This window comes from Tyto alba, unplaced genomic scaffold (genome assembly GCF_018691265.1).
Source record: "Tyto alba isolate M040663 unplaced genomic scaffold, T.alba_DEE_v4.0 Super-Scaffold_6, whole genome shotgun sequence".
Lineage (NCBI taxonomy): Eukaryota > Metazoa > Chordata > Aves > Strigiformes > Tytonidae > Tyto > Tyto alba.
In genome coordinates, this window is record NW_024881327.1 from 47,483,676 (window position 1) to 47,505,347 (window position 21,672).

A 21,672-nucleotide genomic window follows, 5' to 3' on the forward strand; every position below is an offset into this window, starting at 1 on the left:
CCACTTCAAAACAGCAGTTTTGTCCAGTTAATGCCCTTTGCCATAGACCAGTTTCTCTGGCTCATCATACCACTGAGATGATCAAACACCAGCAAGAAAAGAGCAGGTCTAACCTTTGTGGCTGTATGCTGAACCTTATCAAATTGCAGACTAACATCAGCCTACAACCTCACTATCTTTTAATGACTTTAATAGAAAGCCATTTCCATCATTAAACACACATGGGCAAAACAGCTCACAAATTAGACTAAGTACAAGATTTTTTCATCTGTATGTTTACATAGATACAAAAGAGCATCCCAAGACAGAGCCTGGAGTAATCCCTGCAGGCAAGGGGCAGGAAGGTCTCAACTGGTGACTGGAAAGTCACTAGCATCAGACTAATGACATTAAAAAAATCTGTTCTGCTATTCTGTACTCTACTGCACTTGTCCACATTCCAGGTCGTCTTTAAAGAAAAAACAACTTAATTTCAAGTTTATTTTACATCACTAAATATAGCATTTGTGACAAGTCAAGCTTTATTACAACTTCATAACTCTGGAATGATTTAAGTGAGGCAGTAGGAAGTACAAAATAGATATGGCCCATGCTGACCCTCACCAGCACAGCCAGGTCATGAGTACAGAACTTTGGGGTTCTTACGCAAGACTGCAGGTGAGACAATTAAGAGTTTTTCCTTTGAGCAACATATGAAAATGCTATGCAAGACACACTGTTACCTACTGGAAGCAGCAACTGAACTTAAGTTTACTGACATATCCTACAAATAATATACCAAATAATATGCAAGACAAGTGTAAATCAGGAGTTTTATTTTTCCCCACATACATAATTAAAAAGTGAGTGAACACACAAGACAGGAAGTCAGGGAAGCTGAACATATTTACAAGAAAGTTAAGCTATCAAATCTTTTCCATCTTCAAGATCAAGTCATCACAGATTTTCGTTAGTTCATCATTTTCTTTAGTCTGTTGAAGACAGGAAAAAAAAGTTATGCCTAAACTATGCTACATTCATGTAGTGAGCAGTGTCACAAGTCATATCTGCCAACACATAAAAGTCCATTTGAGCTAGTGACTCATGCAAATTTACTCTAAAGGCCAGTCTACTTTGTAGAAGGTCACATGGCACCCTTAAGAGCCTCCAGAAATGATCCAGAACCCACCATATTGCCTCTACTACTTCCACAGACTTTGCCATAAAATATGGGGACCAACTGATCTAGGAAAATAAGAATTTTCAGACTCAAAGTCTTCTTGTTAGATACACTGAAATTCAAGATAGTAAGTTTAGAAATTAACCTTTACAGGACAGTCAAGTCTGTAGGATGATGCTTTAATACTTTTACTGACATGTGACAATAATTTCCAGTTTATAATTCCTCATATGGTCAAACCATTTTAATAAGTTCTTAACATAAAATTTTACTGTATAACAGGAACAAAATCAGTTCTGTGTTAAGCGTCTTGTCTCATCTCTCCAGTTACAGGACTACTGTTTCCTCAGCCATAAGCCTGAAGACTAGCACAAACACGGGACTTTCCCGTAACAGGGATGTGTCAGCATTATCTATTTTTGAGTCTTCAATGCTGGCAAAAATACAACCATGATGCAGTAAAACTAATAACATGTATTTCCACTAATATGACTTTTAACCCTCAAAAAGCTTTTTCCTTTGAAGGGTTCCAATAAATGAAACTGATGGGACTTTACAAAACATTCTAAGCCTTTATCTGTGCAACATGAAACAATATCAAATACAAGGATTAATGGCCTGAACAATATTGAAAGAGTACAGTCAATACAAAAGAATCTAAGTGCTAATAGCTTATAAATTATGTTTATGAACAAGCTGAACGAGACAGTTATTCAAGATGCATTCTCAGATTCTGCTCTGGGACATGTTTAAGTTTTAGATCACCATCTCCATCAGTAGTTCAAATAACATTCTGACATAGTAGCTTGCACTGACCACTTCTGTGACCCACCTATGGGAACAAACCTTTTGCTCCAAAAAATATCTAACCTATGGATGAGTCTCGACATAAGAGTTGTGCCTTAAGTTTCAATGCCTATTTGCTAAAGCCTGCCAGAAGAGCAGCCATCAAAACCAGCACAGTTAGCATGGCTTTCTAGCACAGGCGTAAGGTAGTTCTTGACCTAGTGTAAGGCAACAGCTTGAAGTGACTCACCTTTTGTTCAAGACTCCTCTCTAATGACTGGATCCTCATTTGCTCCTTGCGGAGACTGGCTTGTAGTGCTGCAGTCTCAGATTTAGCTTTGCTTCGTACCTGTGCAATTTCCTCATTTGCTCTGAAATGGAAGTAAGATGGTGTTTACGTTGCCTTCAGACAGCACAGCAAAACTGTTCATAGAATCACCTAGATACTTCTACTTTAGATTAATCCCCAAACTAAAAGTGTTTTAAGCTAAGTTTTGATATTGATTAATCACATTTTGCAGCAACTGTGAAAATTATATTTCACTCCCAGTACTTGGCCTCTTGACATGGTACTTACTGATGCAGCTTTTCCTCAGCATGTGCCTTTAGCGCCCGGTATCTCTGCTCCTCTTTTTTAATTCTAGCCAGGTACTCTTCAGCACATTTTTTCAGAGCTTCTTCATTCTGTCCCCAAACCAAGAAGCTTAGTTAGCTTTTTACATGCCAGTAGATGAAAGTCTCTCCACAAATAGGCTATTTGACTACAATAAAGTGGCAGTATTTGCTCATCAGAATAACAGGAACAACTGTCAAATCCCACATACCTACATCGGGACTGAAGCTCCCCCTTTCAACTCTCAGTTTTGCAAAAAAAGATTTATTCACACTGTTTCCCTCCTAATATAGTGTTTATTTAGTAGCAAACTTTACTAAAGGGGAATGGTCACTGAAACTAAGGTCACTAATCAGTTGTATGGGTTGGGTTTTTTTTAGTTTTGTTTGTTTGTTTTTTTAATCAGCTTTGTTTTAGCTTGCAACTGTCTAAAGAACAGCTAGAAATCCAACTACTCAGAGAATCCATGGAAAGTTTTAGGCTTTAGACTCTGACATAAATGAATCCAATGTAAACAGCAAGAAAGTTACCTCGGTAGGCACAGACACTGACACCTTATTTTATTAGCTATTATAGCAAGTCAAACTGTTTGAAACAAGTGCTAAGACTCCCTACTAATTCCAGCTCTTCAATTTAGCAGCTCTGTTTCCAAGTGATGCTTTAACTCTGTTCTAAGGAAAAGGCTTCTGAATTTAGGGTGGAGAGATAGAAGGGACACAAGCTGAAGGAAGCCTGACGTGCTAGTGAAGCAGAAACTTAAGTCATAACACAGACATTATGCCTGCTTTTCAAACCTAGACTACCATGAAATTTGTTACAGGTTAGCTCTAAGTGTGAGCAAATAGGGTTATGTTAAAGCTTAACTGAAGGAAAAAATCCGAAGGCACTTTTTTAAATGCCAACCAAATCGATTTTTATGTATTTCATGCAATAAGAAACAATAGCTCATGCTCCTCATTTAGCTTTGTTCCTCCAGTCACTGAAGATGCTGCAGAATGAAGGTCTGACTTAGCAAGTTGGGTGTTTTCTAAGCTAAAGAACACCCAATAAACTATTATCATTTTGACTTGTAATAGCAAATCCTTTTCAGCATCCATTCAATATGATGTAGGGGAAACAAGCTGCCCTTGGGCAGCAGTTGCTACATGAGTGTCTGATTAAGAGAAAAATTATATGCATGCATCAAGAAACAACTCATTCTTCTGTTTGAGGAAACTTTGGCTTCTAACAGATCATTATCATACTTTAAGCCAGCCACTAAATACAACTAACCAGTAGTCTTCTACATCTCTAAGTAAACAACAACTTAGCACCTGTTTTTAAAGGTAACATAAGCTAGCTAATTAATGGCTGCTATAGTGGAGTGGAAATGTTGAATTTCTAGGTCTCATTTATTTTGGAAGGATATTACTTAAATTATAGCATCTTACTTTGCGGTATCCCTCTAGCACTTCTTTCTGTTTTTCAAATCGTTTGAAGAGTTCAGAGAAAGATTTCTCCATAGAGTTCAGATCTGAAGCAATTTGTTGCTTCTCTTCTATCATTCTCTGCATTTCTTTCTTTGACAATTCCTTCTGCTTCTGAGCATCCTCTAAAGAAAGTGGAGTTAACAGGGTTACTCTCATGATAGTTATTGTATTAGCATAAAACTGATTCCATAGTATGGAGAGATATCCCCCACACCTTCAATTCTTCCTCCGAAGCAAAAATGGGTTTCACAATGTAGCCTCTCCTCTGAAAGGATGCCATATCCTTGCTTTTGAAGGAGCAGTCATCGTATGTAGCAAATAAAGATAATCTCACACTAACCCTAAGGCCATTAAAGACTGATTATAAGGTGCTTGCCCAAAGCTTCATTTCTCCTGCTGTATAGTCAAAATACTACATCCAAGTTTACCATAACAGCTCAAATGTTGTAATAGAAGCAAGGAATCCAAAAAATACTTGTTTTCATTAAATATACAGAATAGCTAGAAGATCTGGAAAAGACTGGGATAACAAGTCCAACTAGCATAGCAAACTCTTTCAGGACAAGTTTTTGTTAGCACACCTGAACTGTGTTATCATAGGCTTAAAGAAGCACAAAAAAGGTGACATAATCGTCCCCTTAAAGAATTAAATTTAAGCAAAGCACAGATTTGGCTGTTCAGCTTTGAACTACGAGAATGTACCTATAAACAACTTTCATTCAATGTCTTCCTAGCTTTCAAACCACAAACTTGACTGAAGCAAAGGCCAGATCTGTCTAGCAAGAACTTCTATTGACTTTACCACCTAAACGAGGTCAGATAATAAACACAGTTAACACAAAGTGCAGACAACTGCATCTGCCAGTTTTAGTAAACTAACAGCTCTCACTCCACTGGAGAATATAAAAAAAGTTAAATGTGTTCATACCTGATTCAGGAAGTCATCATTACCTACCACATGATAACATGTCTGTATGAATAAGCAACTACCTTGTCTGAAACCTTGCACTCACCCTGGAAGCATGTGAAATAACACCATCAGCAGTGAAATAGTACTCATTTCAGTTAGTAACCTTAGGCTAACCTTCCCCCACCCCCAAGCCATTCAAAGTGTTAATATGGAACTTACCCATCATTTGTGTTATTGTACCTTCAAACTCAGCAACTATTTTTCTAAAAAACATGGAAAAAAATGTTGAACATAAATTAGAAAAAGCAGCTGAAGTAAATAAGTAGGTATAAAAAAATCAGGTCAGATTCATACCCCATTTCCTTGTATTCCATATGAAGTTTATCATACTTCCTTTTCCACTCCTGAGTCTCCAACTGTTTCTCTTGAACCTTTGAGGGGAAAAAAGAAAACCTTTATTTCTTGAACAGGAAGGAATACAAGATTTAATACTCAGAAGTGCCTGAAGGACAGTTTAGGTACACTTATCACTTGATATGGAAAAAAGTAAGCTCTAACTGCTTAACAGAAGCAAAATAAATTGTTTCATTACAAATTCAAGACAAATAAGAAGCAGCTTAATACGCAGATTTCACATACATGATTCCCACTCAATGTTACCAATATCTCTTTCAAATGGCAAGACCAGAGCCAACTCAGCTAATCTCTTGGCTACTCTTACTCACTGTATATGTAGATCATTGTTCCCTGGCCAGTTATGTTCTCTCAAGTAATAATATTCTTTCAAGTGACATATATTTCCCTTTTATTTACAAGGCATACAAAAGCCACACAAATCTGCTAATCTTAACACAGGAAAGAGTAAATACCAGAAGTTTATTCCAGTAAAGAACAAATTCCTGTTTGGAGTAATTTATATTTAACACGCGTTACCAAATTTTAAAGACATCTCAGTTCACTGAGGAATAACCATGCCTATTTCATATCGGCTGAAATAAAGCAAAGCTCACAGTAACAGTATTAAGCAGTATAAGCACTTTGATAAATACTGTGCAAACTCCATAAACTTCATTTTGTCCTGGTGTTTCTATTAAGAACTGTAACACTGACAGTTCACTGCAGTGAAGGAGGCCTTCAATGACAGAGGCCCAAAATACATAAAACCACCTGGAATTTTAAACAAGAGAAGGTGAGAGCATGCTTACTGCTGATTTCCCCTCAAAATTGCACAGTATACTATAGTACACCGATTTTCAGTACTTATTTTAGAGTAAACTCATTTTAAATGTATTGTAATATTTCAGATGACGGGAAGCAGAGCACAAGTGAAAGAATGTACTAAAAGAAAGAGAATTAACAGTATTTAGGCTACAAACAGTGTTACAAGAGAAAAAAAATGTGTGAAGATGGAAACAAGTTAGAAACTTTCATTTGCAAACTCAACAGAAATGGTGCAGTAGACTCAAAAAAACATGATTCTGAAGAGCTGTATTAGTCCCAAAGGAAAAGAGTTTAGTTTTGTTTGTTTGGGGTTTTTGTTTGTTGTGGGCTTTTTTGTTTTTTTGTTTTGTTTTTTTTTTTTTTTGTTTTGTTTTCCCCCCCTCTCTTCCCACTCCTAAGTTGTTTCACTGAAAAAAGTAATCTTAGAATTTATTCTGTCTTCCTTTCAGGTTAATATAGTAATTCCAAGCATTTTTATTTAAGTGACACACAGCTGGAGTCATCCAGCCACACTTGTCTTGCTACAACTGTTTGCAAGTTTAAAATAGTTCTTTGAAACAAGAGATTAGAGCACCAATTTTAAGATTTTACAAGCTTTACCCCGTTTATATAAATTTTTCATTTTAGACAAATGCACTAAGAGCTGTCCCCCTGTCAAAAAGCTGCACTTGTTTTCCCATATTAAACAATATTCTGGTTAAAAGTGTCCTCCTAAATGACAGCGAGTTACTCCCAGAAAAGCTGCTAACTTTGTACTCTACAAGGGAAAGAGTACAACTTAAGCAGCAAATAATCACAGGTCATCTTTGGTATCTTTAGTGTCACTGCCTGCAGTATAGCCAGTCAGGAATTCAGAATGCTCCCTTTTCTTCCGAAGTTTATTTTGAAGTGACACAATTAGCTTTAATCAAATTTAGGCTTAAGTACTCCTCTTACATTACTTAGTATTTGTTAGGTTACATAACCCAGAACCCATAATGAATCAAGTACTCACATTTTTGAAGTGAGTGGGGGTTCAAAATAAATTTCTATAATGATTACATTGCAGAATATGCTTGAAATACCACCAGCTACTACTTACTTCCTCCACTAGTGTTTTTCTCCTCCAGACTGAGCTCCAGATCTCAGTTATTTTATTAGGTGAACATACTGTTGTGGCTCCCCACCGCACAGAAAGAGATTGATCACTGCACTGAATTGGCATTACAGTTTTGTCTTGTTTTAAAGGAAACAGAAGCAGCTGCTCTCTGCCACTGGCAAGAACAGGTATTTCCTGCCTAGTTTAAGTATTTAGATCACCGATATTAAGCCTGACTATTCCTTCTGATAAAGCTTTTTACCTGACCAATTCTAAGGCAGAACCTGACTAATCGCAAAGTTTACCATATTTCCTCAGATATCCGATCTGGAGAGTTCTATGCCTACTGCTCCTATCAAGTGCACAGCAAGCTTTTCAGCATGAGATCCTTATGTCAAGTACAATGGAAAGAATATTATCAAGTATAGAGACTTATACCAGATAATCTAAACACAAGAGACTTAAGGCCATGCAAAGTTCTGCTTTGGAAGGATCATCATACCTCCATTTTAACCTGCTCAACAGCTGCATCCATGTCTCTTTGGCTATATTTTAGCACATCTATAATGGCATCCACTGCAGTGTTTGTAGAAGCAGCAAAAGGGAGTGGAGGAACGTCACTAGTCAGGGAGTCTGGAATTATGGGACCTGTGTCCTGTGATGAGGAAAAGAGAAAGCAGAGTTTCAATAGATTCCTATTTTCATGCCATTGATTAGCTATATGCAGATTATTTAATGGTAAGTCAACATATTTACTTAAACACCCAAAACACCTCCATAACTTTCTTACTTCATATCTGCTAAAATCACGTAGTTATCTTTAAAGGTATAACAGAAACTGCTATCCACCTATTATAGCTATCAGAAACAAAGCAGATGACATCACACTGTTTCCCACCAGTAAAAAAGGCACCATTTCAGGATGAACTGCTGTGTGCAGATCTGTTCATAAAAGGCTGTTCAAACTATAAACCTTGTGCTGTAGAGCATCAAGTTTAATCAAAGCAGTGCATTTCATCCCAACAGTTCAATTAAGGTTTTGTTACTTCAGCTGCATATAAAGACCACTTGATTAAAGCATTCTTAAAACCACCTCAAATTCTCCTAGACCATGTGCAATGCCACCAGTTTCCACAAAAACAAAAGAAGATTTCAGTGGACTTTGTTTTCTCAAGTATTAAAAAAGTTAAACATTTCTATAAGTGAGTATCTAACTTGGGTTTTAAGATAACAGTTTAAATAAGCATTAAGTACTCTGAGACTCTTAGAGTATCCGCATAAGTCTTAAATCCAGAACCTAGCCCATCCCTTTCCCAACATATCAACATGAAACTCTATACCATTCTGGACACCCTTACAGAAGCTGTAAATGTTCCCAGAAGATCTAGCCCTTTTGGTTTTTCTTCATTTTGAAGACTCAGTGCAGGCTTTTCAACTTCCACAAGCAATTTACTTAAATCAGCAACAGGACTAAAAATGAACAAACATACACCGTTATATTTAAGTGCTGCCTTTCTTTGTAAGGCTTACATACTACAGTCTAGATTAAGTCAATACCTACCCACACTTAAGTGGAGCTGTCATAATATTCCTATTTGTTTCAATAGTATCAGAAACTGGTTTTCTTGGACTGTCTCTCAAAAGAGGATCAAACTTCAAATACAGCGACTGTTTCCTCAAGGCAGACTCTTTGAACTGAGGGGAAAGAGGCATAAACTAGCAGATATGCTGCTTCATAGCATAACACACACATCCCACATATGCACATAAATAATCTTCTGGAGAGAGGGTGAGCCTATTCTTCAGTGACCAAAGCACTGTTCTTAGGAGAAAAATTGCCTAAGAGAATCCAGTGACCACACACTTAAGTCCTTATGTAATATCAAGTGGACTCAATCTGCTCATAGACAGATCCAAACGGCATAATTCATAAAAGTTTGCCAAAACCAGCATAAGACACTGAAAGGTAAAGGTAGTATTGTAAGATGAACAAGCAATGTATGTCATTCTGTCTCTGCTCACACAACGATGAGGACAAACAGTGCAATCAAAACACAAGTTCAATTCAGTGTATTCACTGTACGTTCAGAGCCACTCCTACCCTGGACCAAAGTAGGAAAAAGAATAACTAAGCTAAACTAATTAAAACACAACATGCCCAATTTAGAGACAGATTTCCTGAAGCTGATCATAAAAACAAAAGAGCTTAGAAAAAGTACTTTCTAAGCAATTATCTTGCACTTTCAAAGCATTATATTCTTGCAGTTTTGGCAACCAGGAAGGTGAAACGTCATCCATCTGTTTCACTGCTATTAAAGAAAAATAGCACCTTTGCAAACTGAAAGCAAAGGGAACTTATGACCCTTAGCAGAATTGCTTGTAACTACATGTCCTTCCACCACCACCCCCTGTCCAACCTTGTCAACACATTCCTTTGGAACAGAACCTATATTTCCATGAGCAAGTTCAGAGTCAAGTTATTTCACAAAAACATTTAAGGCTTGACAGTTTCATTTTCCTTTCCTCTCCCCTCTGCCAGGGAGGCAAACAAAACATTTCAATCTCAGTACTTACTGATGAAGTCCCAAACTGTTCCAGATAGTCTATTTCTATGCCCATTCCTAGAACTAGAAAAGAAGGAAATTATACAATGAAGATGCAATACTGCCTCACAGTCAAGCACCCAGACAGAAATAAAGAGGTATGTGTATAAAACAAATCCCTGCTCCCATCTCACGAGCTCTAGTTATTCATTTGCTAAAAATATTGTATTTCTATCTAGACCTGACAAAATAAAATTTTAAAAATTCAGGCAAAAACTTCCAAGGTAAGCGAACTTACAGCTTCCATCTGACCCAAAATACTTTCTGTTGTTCTATGATTGAAGTGGTAAGCACACTGTTATTCTACTCTTTTACACAATGTCCCATAAAAGCATAATATTGCCAGTCTCACCATTGAAATTAGCACACAGCTTAGATCTGAACAATGAAGTTATAGCCATTTCTCAGTACACCAATTCCTCTCAAGTATTAAAATAAGTGACAGACAGCACTGCAGTCAAGTCATTTGCTCATCCTTCCACACAATGCTCCTGCAAGGAATAACTCTTCCAGGTGGTTAAGTCACAGCTAGGTAGTAAGCTTTCAAGATAGACATGCAAGTGCAGAAAGACCATCCACACTGCAATATGAAATCAGTATTCAAGAAGTGCTAAGGCCTGCAGTACTCCACAAGACTCAAATACAGGCAGTTGCATAGCTCTAGTGCTCCCTATTTAGAAAGTCCTTAATATCGGAAGTGATTTTAAGGGAGTATTTTTTCAGCACAGAAAGCTGCCACTGAAAGTCTAAAAAGATTGTTTCTGTACCAGCCTAAATTTAACCCCTTCAGGCAGCTGAATGCTACTAGCCAGCCTTCTGAATTTAGCTTAATCCAGAGGAAGTTAGAAACACACTTCAGTACATTTCCAACCCCTGCTAGTCATTGCAGATTTCACAGTCCTTTCAGAAAAGCAAAGAGACAAAAACTAAATAGATGCCAAAACTAGAGAAATACATACACAGAAGTTATTGTAACAATATCTTTTCAGTCTGTTCTAAAGAAATGCCCTTACCTTCTGACGATGGCCTGAAGACCTCTTCCGTTTCAGTGTTAGCTGTCTGCTCATCTGTTATTTCAGTTTTGTGGGAACTAGGTTTAATTCCTTCTGCGGACATTGACTTTTTTTCACTGTCAGCAGAAACCAAATTATCTTGAGAGGGGACATTAGCTGGAGACATTTTAGACGGGCTCATTTGCTTCTCCTGATGAGAAAAACACAATCCTTTTTACTGTTAAATTAATGACTTGAATGCAATGAAAATCACAGTAATGATCAAATTGGCTTGGCCAACATAATAAACCAAGAGTTCACAGGCACAGAAACTAAACTATGAACACTGAATACAGCTTATATTATACAGGAGTCACTTTTTTTTTTTTAGAGTCCACACCCTTGTGCTTGTCCTTATATGCGACTGCTGATCAAAAAAGATACTAAATACCAAGGTACCAATTTGGCTGTCTCTGATGTTACCTTCAAAAGACAAGTCTGCACAGTTGATACTCATTCTAGAGCTGCTGAAGATACATAAAAATACTAATTCTTAGACAAAAATATCAAACATGGGTTTGACAAAGTTAAGTCAAAGAACTGTTTCATGGAACAGCTTGGTAAGAAGTTGTGGCTGGCTATCACTGACTATCTTTCCTATACCTTACCATGGTGCTTTCTGCTGGAAGTTCAGATTCTGCTTGAACTCCTGGCTTGTCTTCCTGAGTTCTTGGCTTGTCTTCTACCACGTTCTGTTTGCTGATTTTTCCGAAAGAAAAAAAAAAATATCAAAATCCAAGTCACACAGTTCAGATATACTGAAGCACTGAACAAAGTAAGCTTCTTAAGAGTTTCTACTGCCACAGCACAGGAAGTTTTACAGAGGGTGGGGATGTAAATTCCTGTCTCGCCTGGTGACAACTTAAATGACAGAAGTCTCTCCATCAGAAACAGTGCTATCTGGGAAGCACAAAGTCACAGCAGTATCACTTATTAATTTAATATTGTTCTCTTATTTCCATGTTAAGCTCATTTTTTTTAAAGATAAGCTTTTTGTTTAAGAACAGAATAAGAAGCAGCCTGCTACTCTTTCCAAAGTAACACACTGATTATTGGTGTAAAGCACAGAACTTCATTAGAGAAGTCCAATACTTTACTTACTGCTGACAGCACAAACTTACCTTTTCACCCTAGTAAACATTAGTTGATGTCACACAGGAAGCAAGAGAGCAAACACTTCTGTCAAATTAACTTCTTGTGCCAGTAAAGTTCTGGTAAGCACCTGGCTATCTATATTAATGCTGACATTTTAATAGTTAAGACTTTCTAGGAAAGTCAAGACAACATCTCCCATTCTCAAATAAAAACTTTATGTGGTGCCAAAAAAAAAACCAAAACAACTTCAGTAACAGGTCTTTTGATTGGAGATAGCATTCAGATACCAAGAACATGCAAGGACGCAACAGCACCTCAGGGTTCAGCCAGGACACTAAGCAGAGAACAGCATTGCCTAGTCCCTCCCCATGCTGCATGTCGTGCAACTCTGCTGACTACCTACATGTTTTTGAAAGACAGCATCAGTCGGCTGGCTCTCCACATCGTGCTCTAATCTTGAAGGACTGTAGAAAGAACCACTTGACCAAGGTAGTAATGCTCTTCCCATATAAGCCTGTTCCCTCCCATTCCTCCAAATTTAAGAAAACCTGTTGCCCAGAACTAGCCAGCTCAGGATGGTCTCCCCAATGAAACCTTTGCAGCTGCTGTAGTAAGCACACTGTAACCTTTAACAGACTCAGCCAACCTCAGAGGGCGGAAGTCAGAGGTAAGAATCAACCTGAGATACCATCTAGCTTTTCTTCACGTGAGTTCAAGGTGCTTCTACCTACATTCAGTTACTGATTTACTTACTGATTTGGGGGTTCTCTTTTCTCAACACTTTCACAGGTACTTGATCTGTTATCCTGCTTCACTGGAAGAAGCTCAGCTCCTGATGAGGTACTATCCTGCTCCTCTTGCAGTTGAAGTTTCTGAGGGCTAGGCTTTGAACACTTAAGCGAGCTGGAAATTTTAGAGCCTCCTCCAAATGGATTAAAGTTTGGATCATCAAGTTTGTCCCAGTCAAATTTATAAGATGCTTTGGGAACAGGGATTTCATCTTCCACAGTACTTTTATTTTGCACTTCTGTATTCTCTGGTTTTGTTTTGGTAACAGGAATTTTCTTGGAAGGTGGCTTAATTCCAGGTCTTTTACCTAGTTTCTTCGGAGGTGGCTTTCTAGCACTGGTATTATCAAAGTCAAATTCCAGTTTTACTGGTCCAGCTTTGGTGACACCAGTCTTATCTGCTGGATCTCCTCTGGAGATAGCCAGCTCTTCCACAGGCTTTGACTCTTCTGTGAAGGTTTTTTCTGCTACTGAAACATTCTCAAGCTTCAATTCTCCAGTTGTAGAAGAATTAGTTACATCAGAACTACTGGGACCTAAGTTGCCAGATAACTGTACAGAAGGTGTAGGTGCTTCTGCTAATCCCACTGAATTATCAATTTCACTCACATCTGTGGAAGCAGACTTCACATCCTGGACAGAGTCACTGATTGCTTGCTTAGTGGACAGCTTGGATTTTTTAGACTCCAGCTCTCTCAATACAGATTTTTTTTCAGATAAAAGAGCCCTCTCCTCTTTGCTTGAGTGCTCTGTACTTGCTGTGGTTGAAGCAAAAGGAGCTGCATCATCCAGCAGAAGCGAATCATTACTTTTTTCAGAAGTTTTCTCAAGGCTGCTAGATACTCTTACAAGAGACTTCTGCAGATTTCCAGGGGAATGTTGGAACTGCACTGAACTTTGAAAAGGATTGATGTCATTTAAGTTATCAAAATCAAGGTTGTAGGAACCTTGACTCTTCACTGGCATCTCATCATCTGGGTAAGGAGCCGTGCTGACCTTCTCTGGCATTTGTGTATTGATCACTGTATTGTCTGATTCGGCTTCAGGCTTCTGTTGATATTTGCTGCATTTAAAAAGAAGAGATCACATATGCTGTAGCTATATTTCAGACATAACACGAAATCATGTTTAGAAATATATTTCCACAAGTAGATTGCCATGCTCAGAGTAAACCAATTTTTTGTACCTAAGGCAGCTTGGCAGCAAAAGAAAATAACAGCAAGAATTCAGCCACCTAAACTGTCAGAAGTTATGAGCTCAGGTACACATGAACTACATGGAGATCAATCCTTGCACCTCGTCAGTATTCTTAGGCTATCTGTTCTACACAGTTATGTTACCTTATGCCAGTCTTCACTGGAGACTGCTCTATAGCATATGGACATTTCCATTTCACTAGACAGTGAAATATATATTGCTTAGGAGGAGTGATAAACAGTAAGCAGCTCAAACACAGGCACAACTAGTAGTACATCTTCATGTAAATTCATCTATGAGTCACAACTGACTCAAGTCTAGGACCAACTGAGTCCTGATTCAGGTTTTCCCATTCTAGTTATTCCTTTTTCTGGTCATTCTGGCAGGTATTTTTCCCCTGAAATTATGCACCAGCATTTCATCTATAAGGGCCTACATACCAAAAAAAAACCACTTAGACTTCAGGCACTCTAAATTCTATACAACAATATATCTGAAGAGCAAAGTGGTATACAAGAAAATACTTCTCCAGTAAGAGAAAGATATAAATCTCTAGCAGAACAAACAGGTTAAAGAAACAGTTTGTGTACTCACTACTGCTCAGTATTATAAAACTTACTGCTTTCCACTTTATTCCCCCAAACTCTACAGAGTCTTTCTGGCTTAGCCTCAGACTACAGGGAGTTAAGCCATTACTTCCTGAAACAGGATTTCCTCCCATTGTTTTGTCCCTTCGTAAAGTTATTATTTCTACGTGCCCTACATACCTGCTGTAGAACAGAACATGACTAAAAGCCACTCACTAAAAACACCACTTTGATAAACCCAAAAGCAAAGGCAGGAGATAAGAGTTCAGGAAGTCCTTCTCACCCGGTTTGAGTGCCTCTTCCCTGCAATAGTTCAGCCCCAGGCTTGTTGAACTACTCAGGCCCCGCCCATTCTCCTTCAGTGTTTAACCTAATAAATGCCAGTCAAGAGCAAGACACCTGCTTCAAACTTGAATTACTTGAGGCTTAGTCGAACATGACAGCCTTCAGCAACATCTAGTCCTTTAGCTTATTTGCTACAAAGAAATCCTGACATTTTTAAAGTAGAAAGGACATGTACAGTAAAAGCAATGTCTTGACACACAATTATGCCTGAACTAAAAACAATTCAGTACTAGCCCTTTTGACTCACTTGAACCTTATACACAGTAAATCTTCATTTACTAATGTGAGCAGTAAGTTTGGGGCAGAAATACAAGTCATTGAATTGTGGCAGCTAGCTCAGAAGTACTTTTCTGAACTAGACTATACTTGCAAGTTAGGAGTTGAAGCAAATCTATACGTTTAAAGAACATGTACGAGTTCCCATCTTTCTTCCTTTTCCCCTTCCTAAAAACAAGACTAGAGGTCGAATGAAAGTACTAAGTAGTTAAAAGCAAGCAAAAGGATGTATATCCTTGCAGAAAACAAATCTAAGTTCTGAGATTTCTTGCCACTGAATTATAGATGTCAGATGTTTATACAAGTTTAAAAAGGAGCTAAAGTCTGTAACAAAAATATGCATTCAGGCCTATTAAACAATATTGTCATAACATTGCATTATTATACCATTATAACGATATTTCTAGTAAAGGAGTTGCAAAACCCCAAATTAGAGCACTGCAGACTTCTTGCTCTTTTCCAGACAGTTACCATGAGTCACTTTGAGACCCAGACTGCTAGACTATAAAGGCACACAAACTTGTTTGTACTTGGGATTGATGTTACACACATTTTGCGCTGACAGATTTTCTTTAATCTTAATACTCATGGACTCAGGGTGTCAATTCAAGCTAACCCTTCAGAAGATGTATCTTACAGAAAAAAAAAATCTAAAGAGGTAAAAACTAAACATACAAGAGAAGCCATTTTAAGGCTTAGCTTTAGAACAGTTGTAGTCTCACATAAAAATCATACTGTAGGAAACAGTTTTGTATTCTCTAATGTGTCTCAAACTATTTATCCACATTGTAAGTTATCACTATGAAATCAGTTACTGAGGAGTAAGAAATGGAGTTTGGTATTCAATATTACAACCGAGATAAGTGTCATTAATGAAATTTTATATTTAAAAAAGAGTTAGCACCTTAAAGTCAGCATTAATTTTGGTCCTTTTATAGCAAGATGTAAGCTGCACAAAATACAAAGTTATATTCTAACTATACAGGTTTATAATGGGTAAAAATTAACTTGAGTATGTCCCACACTGTCAATACTACTGAGAGTGGTAAATACATTACTTACTCAACATTGATGGGTGGATATAAAAGATCATCTGCCAAGGCTTCACTGCAATCATCAAGTATGAAAGTACTCTCAAGTTTGTCCATCATAGTAGGACTTATTATTTTTCGAGTCTGAGGATCTCTTAGAGGAGTCTGAAAGGTTACCTTTAAGAAAGGGGCAGGGAGAAGGAAAAAGGAAGAACATAAACACCACAGTATTTTCAAGTTCCAAATAACAGATGCATTCAGTAGCAGAGATCATAGAAGGCAAAAGACTATAACCAATACAAAAGCAAAAGTTCACCTTCATAGCCTTTGTCACAGTTTTTGGTGGCAAGTTTTCTTTCTGGGACAGGCGTAGAATGGAAGGTCTCCCTGTAAGTTCCGGTGGTGCAAAGAAAAAGCCACAGTCTTCCGCTGTTAGATCGTCACTGATGTTTCCTCCGTTTTCTCCATTTTCTGCATTTAAAATCTGCAGACTCATTCTAGAACATCAACACATACAACATCACAGCATGAATGAGAGGGTGTGGTCAGCCAGATGGGCTTTCAGATAAGACTGGCACTGGCTAGCCAAGATTAACAGCTTCAAAAGAAGTTTTAGAAGTATTGAAAATCTTCATATGCAAAATTAACTATCAGAATACTCAAAGCATCTAAATGCAGGACTGCACAGCCCCTCTGATTTTGTTGGGGTTTGAAGTTAATTGTTGACTTTACACTTTCCACCATTAAAATTATATCCTTACTAATTAAGACTCCCACCCTTTAAAGACAGCTCTATCATTTCTAATTTTCTTCACTCCCACCCCCTTAAAGCCAGTAGAGACATACAGTCATGTCACTTGTAATAGGGCATCTAGCTAAGCAAAATTACAGCTTTTGCAAGGGGCAGATGACAATGATTTCTCTATTTTATTCACATGGTCTCGATCTCATTACTACATTGTACATCAGCAAACAACAAATTTGGTTAGTTAGGGTGTGTTTAGGATCAGAGTCCTGATAAAATTATTTAGCTTTTTCCTGTACTGTCTGAGCACGTGCTGCTTTTGTAAGACACATAGTACTTAAGAATCCTTTGCAGCATAGACATTACTGGTATGCAAATCTGAAAAAAGTATAATGAAAAAGATATTTCTTAAATATTGTTCTTACATTGGACATGCACAAGCTTTAGTAGACCATATTGACTGATCTAATCTCAGTAGTTTCACTTGTGAAAGACCTGAAACTAAAGCTTGCATCACATCTAAGATTAATAATGAAAATAAATTAGAAACAGAGAAAGAACACATTTCAAGTATGGCTGGCAAGCCAGCATGTTATAGGTAATTGAACCTTTTATTCCCATTGGAGCCTCCCCCGTTCTTGAAGGTTTAACACTAATACTCAGTGATGCTACTACTGTCTACACAAACAGAAAAAAATCCAAAAAGTACCAGAGCACAAAAGCCATGTTAAATAAGATCAGGCAAGATCACTGCCTATGAAGGATGAACCCTGAGAAGCAGTTCGTTATCTGACAAACCACTAACAAAGTGGTTTCTTTCATAAAAACTGATGTGTTATACCACCTATGGAAGGCAATCAGTATCATCAAGTTGAGGAGATGTCAGCTTCCTGCAACAGATAAGCATTCCAAGTGATCTCAAATGCTTGATTTGATCAACATCTAATCCTTAGCTTGTTTTTCCATCCTCCATCATGCAGTCAAGGTTAACCCAGAAAATCAGCTGAGGAAGATTACAAATTGTCTTCACTGTCCTAAAGCAGTAACAAGAACATTTCCACCGAAAATTTTAATTCATGTTTTGAATCTCATTGCCCTTGTGTATTGAAATTCCTGTATTTAAGCCTCTGTACACATTTTCCCACTCTTACTTTAATCCTATGGGAAAATTTGCTTCATACTCTCCACTGAAGTCAGCTGCTTTGTCTGCAAGCCTGACAACAGCACTTTTAATCAGCAATGGAATGCAAACAATGGCTACAGAAGCAAGGGCAGGCAAAACATGCCTGTATTAGCTATTTCTTCATTCCAGCTTTATTCTTCATATTTGTGTTTAACCCAAGTTATTTTATACAGAGTATTTTTACATTAATTACTTGTAGAACTTGATGTGAACGTCACTGTTTTCCTTCATTCCAAACTAAAACTGAAAAAACAGATCAAGTGAATCCTTACAGACTGTAGTTGTTTACTGTAACTACTTTAGAAGCCTTCTAAAACAAGCTCCATAAGCAGGGGATGGTTGTTTGGAGATTTTTTTCAGGTTTGTCATTCAATTACTTGATGCACCATTGTTAAACCAAATTTGGATCATTAAAATACCCAATAAATTGACCCCATATACATATACCACATTTGCCTAGCATTTTAGATAATAAATCTAAAAATCAAACTTCCTTCTATGGTTAAATCATTAGAAGTAATTCAGCATTTATTTAAAATATTTGCAACCAAGATTTGATCTACGTTATATTTCACAAATTCATTAGCCAGTAGCTGTGATAATCTAAAAGGGGAAGGGAAGCTTTATTAAAGATGTGGTTTTGTTTAAAGTCGTCAGTGTCCAATGCAGGCAAACAAGTACTGAGAGAGGCAGCAAGATTGCTGCTACAGCCAATCAAAGTTCACAAAAATGAAACTGCTCCATGTTTTAAAATAACATTTATCTAGGCACAAGCAGCAGTCTGTCATTCCGTATTTGAAAATGAACATAAACTCAATGACATCAGATGATTAAACATCTGGTACCTATCATTTGTAAATTGAGGGCTTTATAGCAACTACCTGTTGTTTAATGATCACCGGGGTGTAATATCCCAAATACCCATGTGGTCACAAATGCCTAAAAAAGCCACTGAACACGCAGGACAAAGATGGAATTTTTCTACTTAACTACCTTTCTGAACTCATCCAGCAGTTACGATGCAGAGCACTCAGAGTGACTTCCAATGTGCTGTAAATATTTCTATACAAATTGGTACAGAGCTGACTTCTCTATATTTCTTTAGGGCAAAGATCTCAATTCAGAACAAATAAACACTCTTCTGGTTAACCAACTCCTTCATAAGCACGACCTTCCCCTGACTACTGAAGTCACCCGACTCTCAACAGACCCTTTGAGAAAGGGGAATTCGCAGCAGTTGCAGCCAAAGCCAAGCTCGAGAGGCAGCAGATGCCGAGCCCCGGCCCAGCCGCCCTCCTTACCCCCCGGAGCAGGCGCTCAGGGCCCGCAGCCGGTTGCAGAGAAACAAAAGATGGCCTTGGCCTTCAGCGACTGAGTCGGAGGCAGCAAGGGCGGGGAAGGCTTCACAGGCTCTGCCGGGGAGCACCGTCCCTGCCCATCATTGCACCTAGCCACGCCTTAAGTAAAAAAAGAAACCCAAACAAAAAAAAAAAAAAAACAACCCTCCCGTGCCCCTACCCCCCAATTCATCGCGGTGCCCCCGACACTCTTCAGTCTCTCTAAGCCACAGGAGACCCACATCTCGAAACGCAGCGGGGTGCCCTCAACACCCACCCCACCCCCACCCCCCACCCCCCCCATCACCTAGGCTGCCGTTCTCCCGCAGCCCCATAAAACCCCCAGGCTCACAGAAATGCCTTCAGAGGCAACCCCCGAGTCCCCATCAGCCCCATATCACCCCCAAAACGCATAGAGATGCTCCCAAGATCCTCCTGAGCCTCACCTCACCCCCGAATTCCTGGGGGGAGCCCCTGAACTCCACACCCATAGCCCTACTCCAAGCTCCTAGCTTCGCTTCATCCTTTAATTCAAAGAAGTTCCTCCCAAATCCCTTAGCCTTAGACGCACAAAAGCACCCCGAGACTCCTCAACGGGAGCTCCCACCACCCCCAGCTCACAGAGGGTGTCCCCAAGCTTGTGTGTACCCCCCCCCACCCCCCAGCTCACAGAGGGGGTCTCCGAGCCCTCCCCCCGCCTTCCCACAGCCCAACTCAGCGGGGTAGCCCCCCTCCCCAGCATCCCACCAAAGGGCCCCTCACCTGGCGGCGGGGCCCGGGTGGGAGCCCACAGAACGCGCAACAGAGGCGATACCCGGGACCCGGCCGAAACAACCTCCGCGCCGCGGCAGCCGCAGCGGAACGCCGCCCTGCCGCCGCCGCCACCGGATTTCAAATTTCAACGACAACCCCCGCCAGCGAATGAGGACGCGGCATGCAGAACGCGCCCGCCAATCAGAGAGGCGCCCTGCCGGTGGGCGGGGACAGCCGCGACCGTGGGCCGCTGAGGGCCCGCGGGAGGGCGCTCCCGCGCGGGGCATGTCGGGAAGGGTAGTGTGCAGCGGCCCTGTAATGGCGTCGCGCCGATGCCGACAGCGGTTGAACAGCTCGGCTCCGGGGCGCGGTGGCTGGTTTTGGGGGGCAAAATTCCGCGTTTGGTGTTTTTTCGGGAAGAACCGCCTGAAGGATCAGTGGTGGTGCTGCTAGTCCAAGCGCGGTCCCCGTAAGGACTTAAAGTTATTTCTGGGGACAGAGACACGCCTGCAAATTCTGAGGTAAATAATGCCACCTTTAGCACGAGGTTTCAGAAGAGCAAATTCTCAAAGCCTTTGGCTGTGGGAGGAGTGAAGTAAGAGGGCTGGGACAAACTGCTGAAGGCACATTGAGATTTTTACAGATCCCGGTGTTTCGGGCATTGGCTGCCCGGTTGCCTCGCTCTATGGCCAGGGGAAGGCCAGGCAGGCACTTGCCCTGTCTCACTGCTTTGTGTTACACACACACAGGTCTGCACTGAAGCCAAGAATTCAGCCTCAATATCCATAACTGGGCCAGAATTTGAGATGTAGGCTCCAATATTATTCTTGTAGGTGATTGCTATGGAGGAATTGGGTCTGGGGCTTACGCTAGGCCAGGCTTTGTAGAAGAGGTCAATGTAAGTAAATCTAGAGTGTCCTCTGAGACTCAGTCCTGTGTCAAGTTTTGATACCATTAGGACTCTTCAAAGGAAATGTAGCTTGCTGATGTAGAGTTTAATGCAAGGATCAGCTCAGATGCTGGGAAGCTTTTGGAAAGGGAAGGTCCACATTTAAATTTTGGTTCTGTGCAGAGATCCACGTTGATAAATAAATCCACGTGAACTTCTGTTGTCTTCAGGACTTCTGTACAGCTGGCCCATGTAGCTGTTAGAGCATTTTACTTCTCTTCCTCCCTTACAACATAAACCCCTCAGTCCACTGTAGCCCCAAGTACACCCACATCTGTTATTCTGCTTGAAGTCTTCTGAATAAAACCACAGAAAACTTGCTGCTTCACAACCTGATTTTTATTGTTGAACTTTGTAGTCCATACCACAAATTAAAATGTTCCTTACTGTTGAATCATTAGACAGCAACAATGAAATGATTGTTCAAACAATAAACTTGCTAACGATGTCTTTTAGAAGGAAATAAGATGCCCATAATCCAAGCATCATTCTACT

The 21,672-nt window shown here is 39.5% G+C and overlaps 1 protein-coding gene across 3 annotated transcripts; it reads right to left on the reverse strand.

Moving 5' to 3' along the window:
- Positions 1–798: 798 nt before the first annotated feature.
- On the reverse strand, positions 799–20,358 carry TACC3 (transforming acidic coiled-coil containing protein 3). 3 transcript variants are annotated; one of them, XM_032987403.2, is made up of 16 exons: positions 20,238–20,358; positions 16,527–16,707; positions 16,242–16,387; positions 12,740–13,837; positions 11,500–11,590; positions 10,853–11,042; positions 9,811–9,863; positions 8,798–8,931; positions 8,577–8,706; positions 7,739–7,891; positions 5,292–5,368; positions 5,157–5,200; positions 3,989–4,149; positions 2,523–2,629; positions 2,196–2,316; positions 799–971 (listed from the first exon to the last, which is right to left on the reverse strand). In XM_032987403.2, exons 2-16 carry the CDS (start codon positions 16,704–16,706, stop codon positions 906–908), a joined length of 2,751 nt encoding a protein of 916 aa, XP_032843294.2. In that variant the 5' UTR covers position 16,707; positions 20,238–20,358; the 3' UTR covers positions 799–905. The 3 variants fall into 3 exon arrangements, with proteins under 3 accessions (XP_032843294.2, XP_032843291.2, XP_032843293.2); XM_032987400.2 differs by lacking the exon at positions 20,238–20,358 and adding an exon at positions 17,800–17,932; XM_032987402.2 differs by lacking the exon at positions 20,238–20,358 and adding an exon at positions 17,800–17,930 and having other exon boundaries at positions 8,595–8,706.
- Between the last annotated feature and the right edge of the window lie 1,314 nt (positions 20,359–21,672).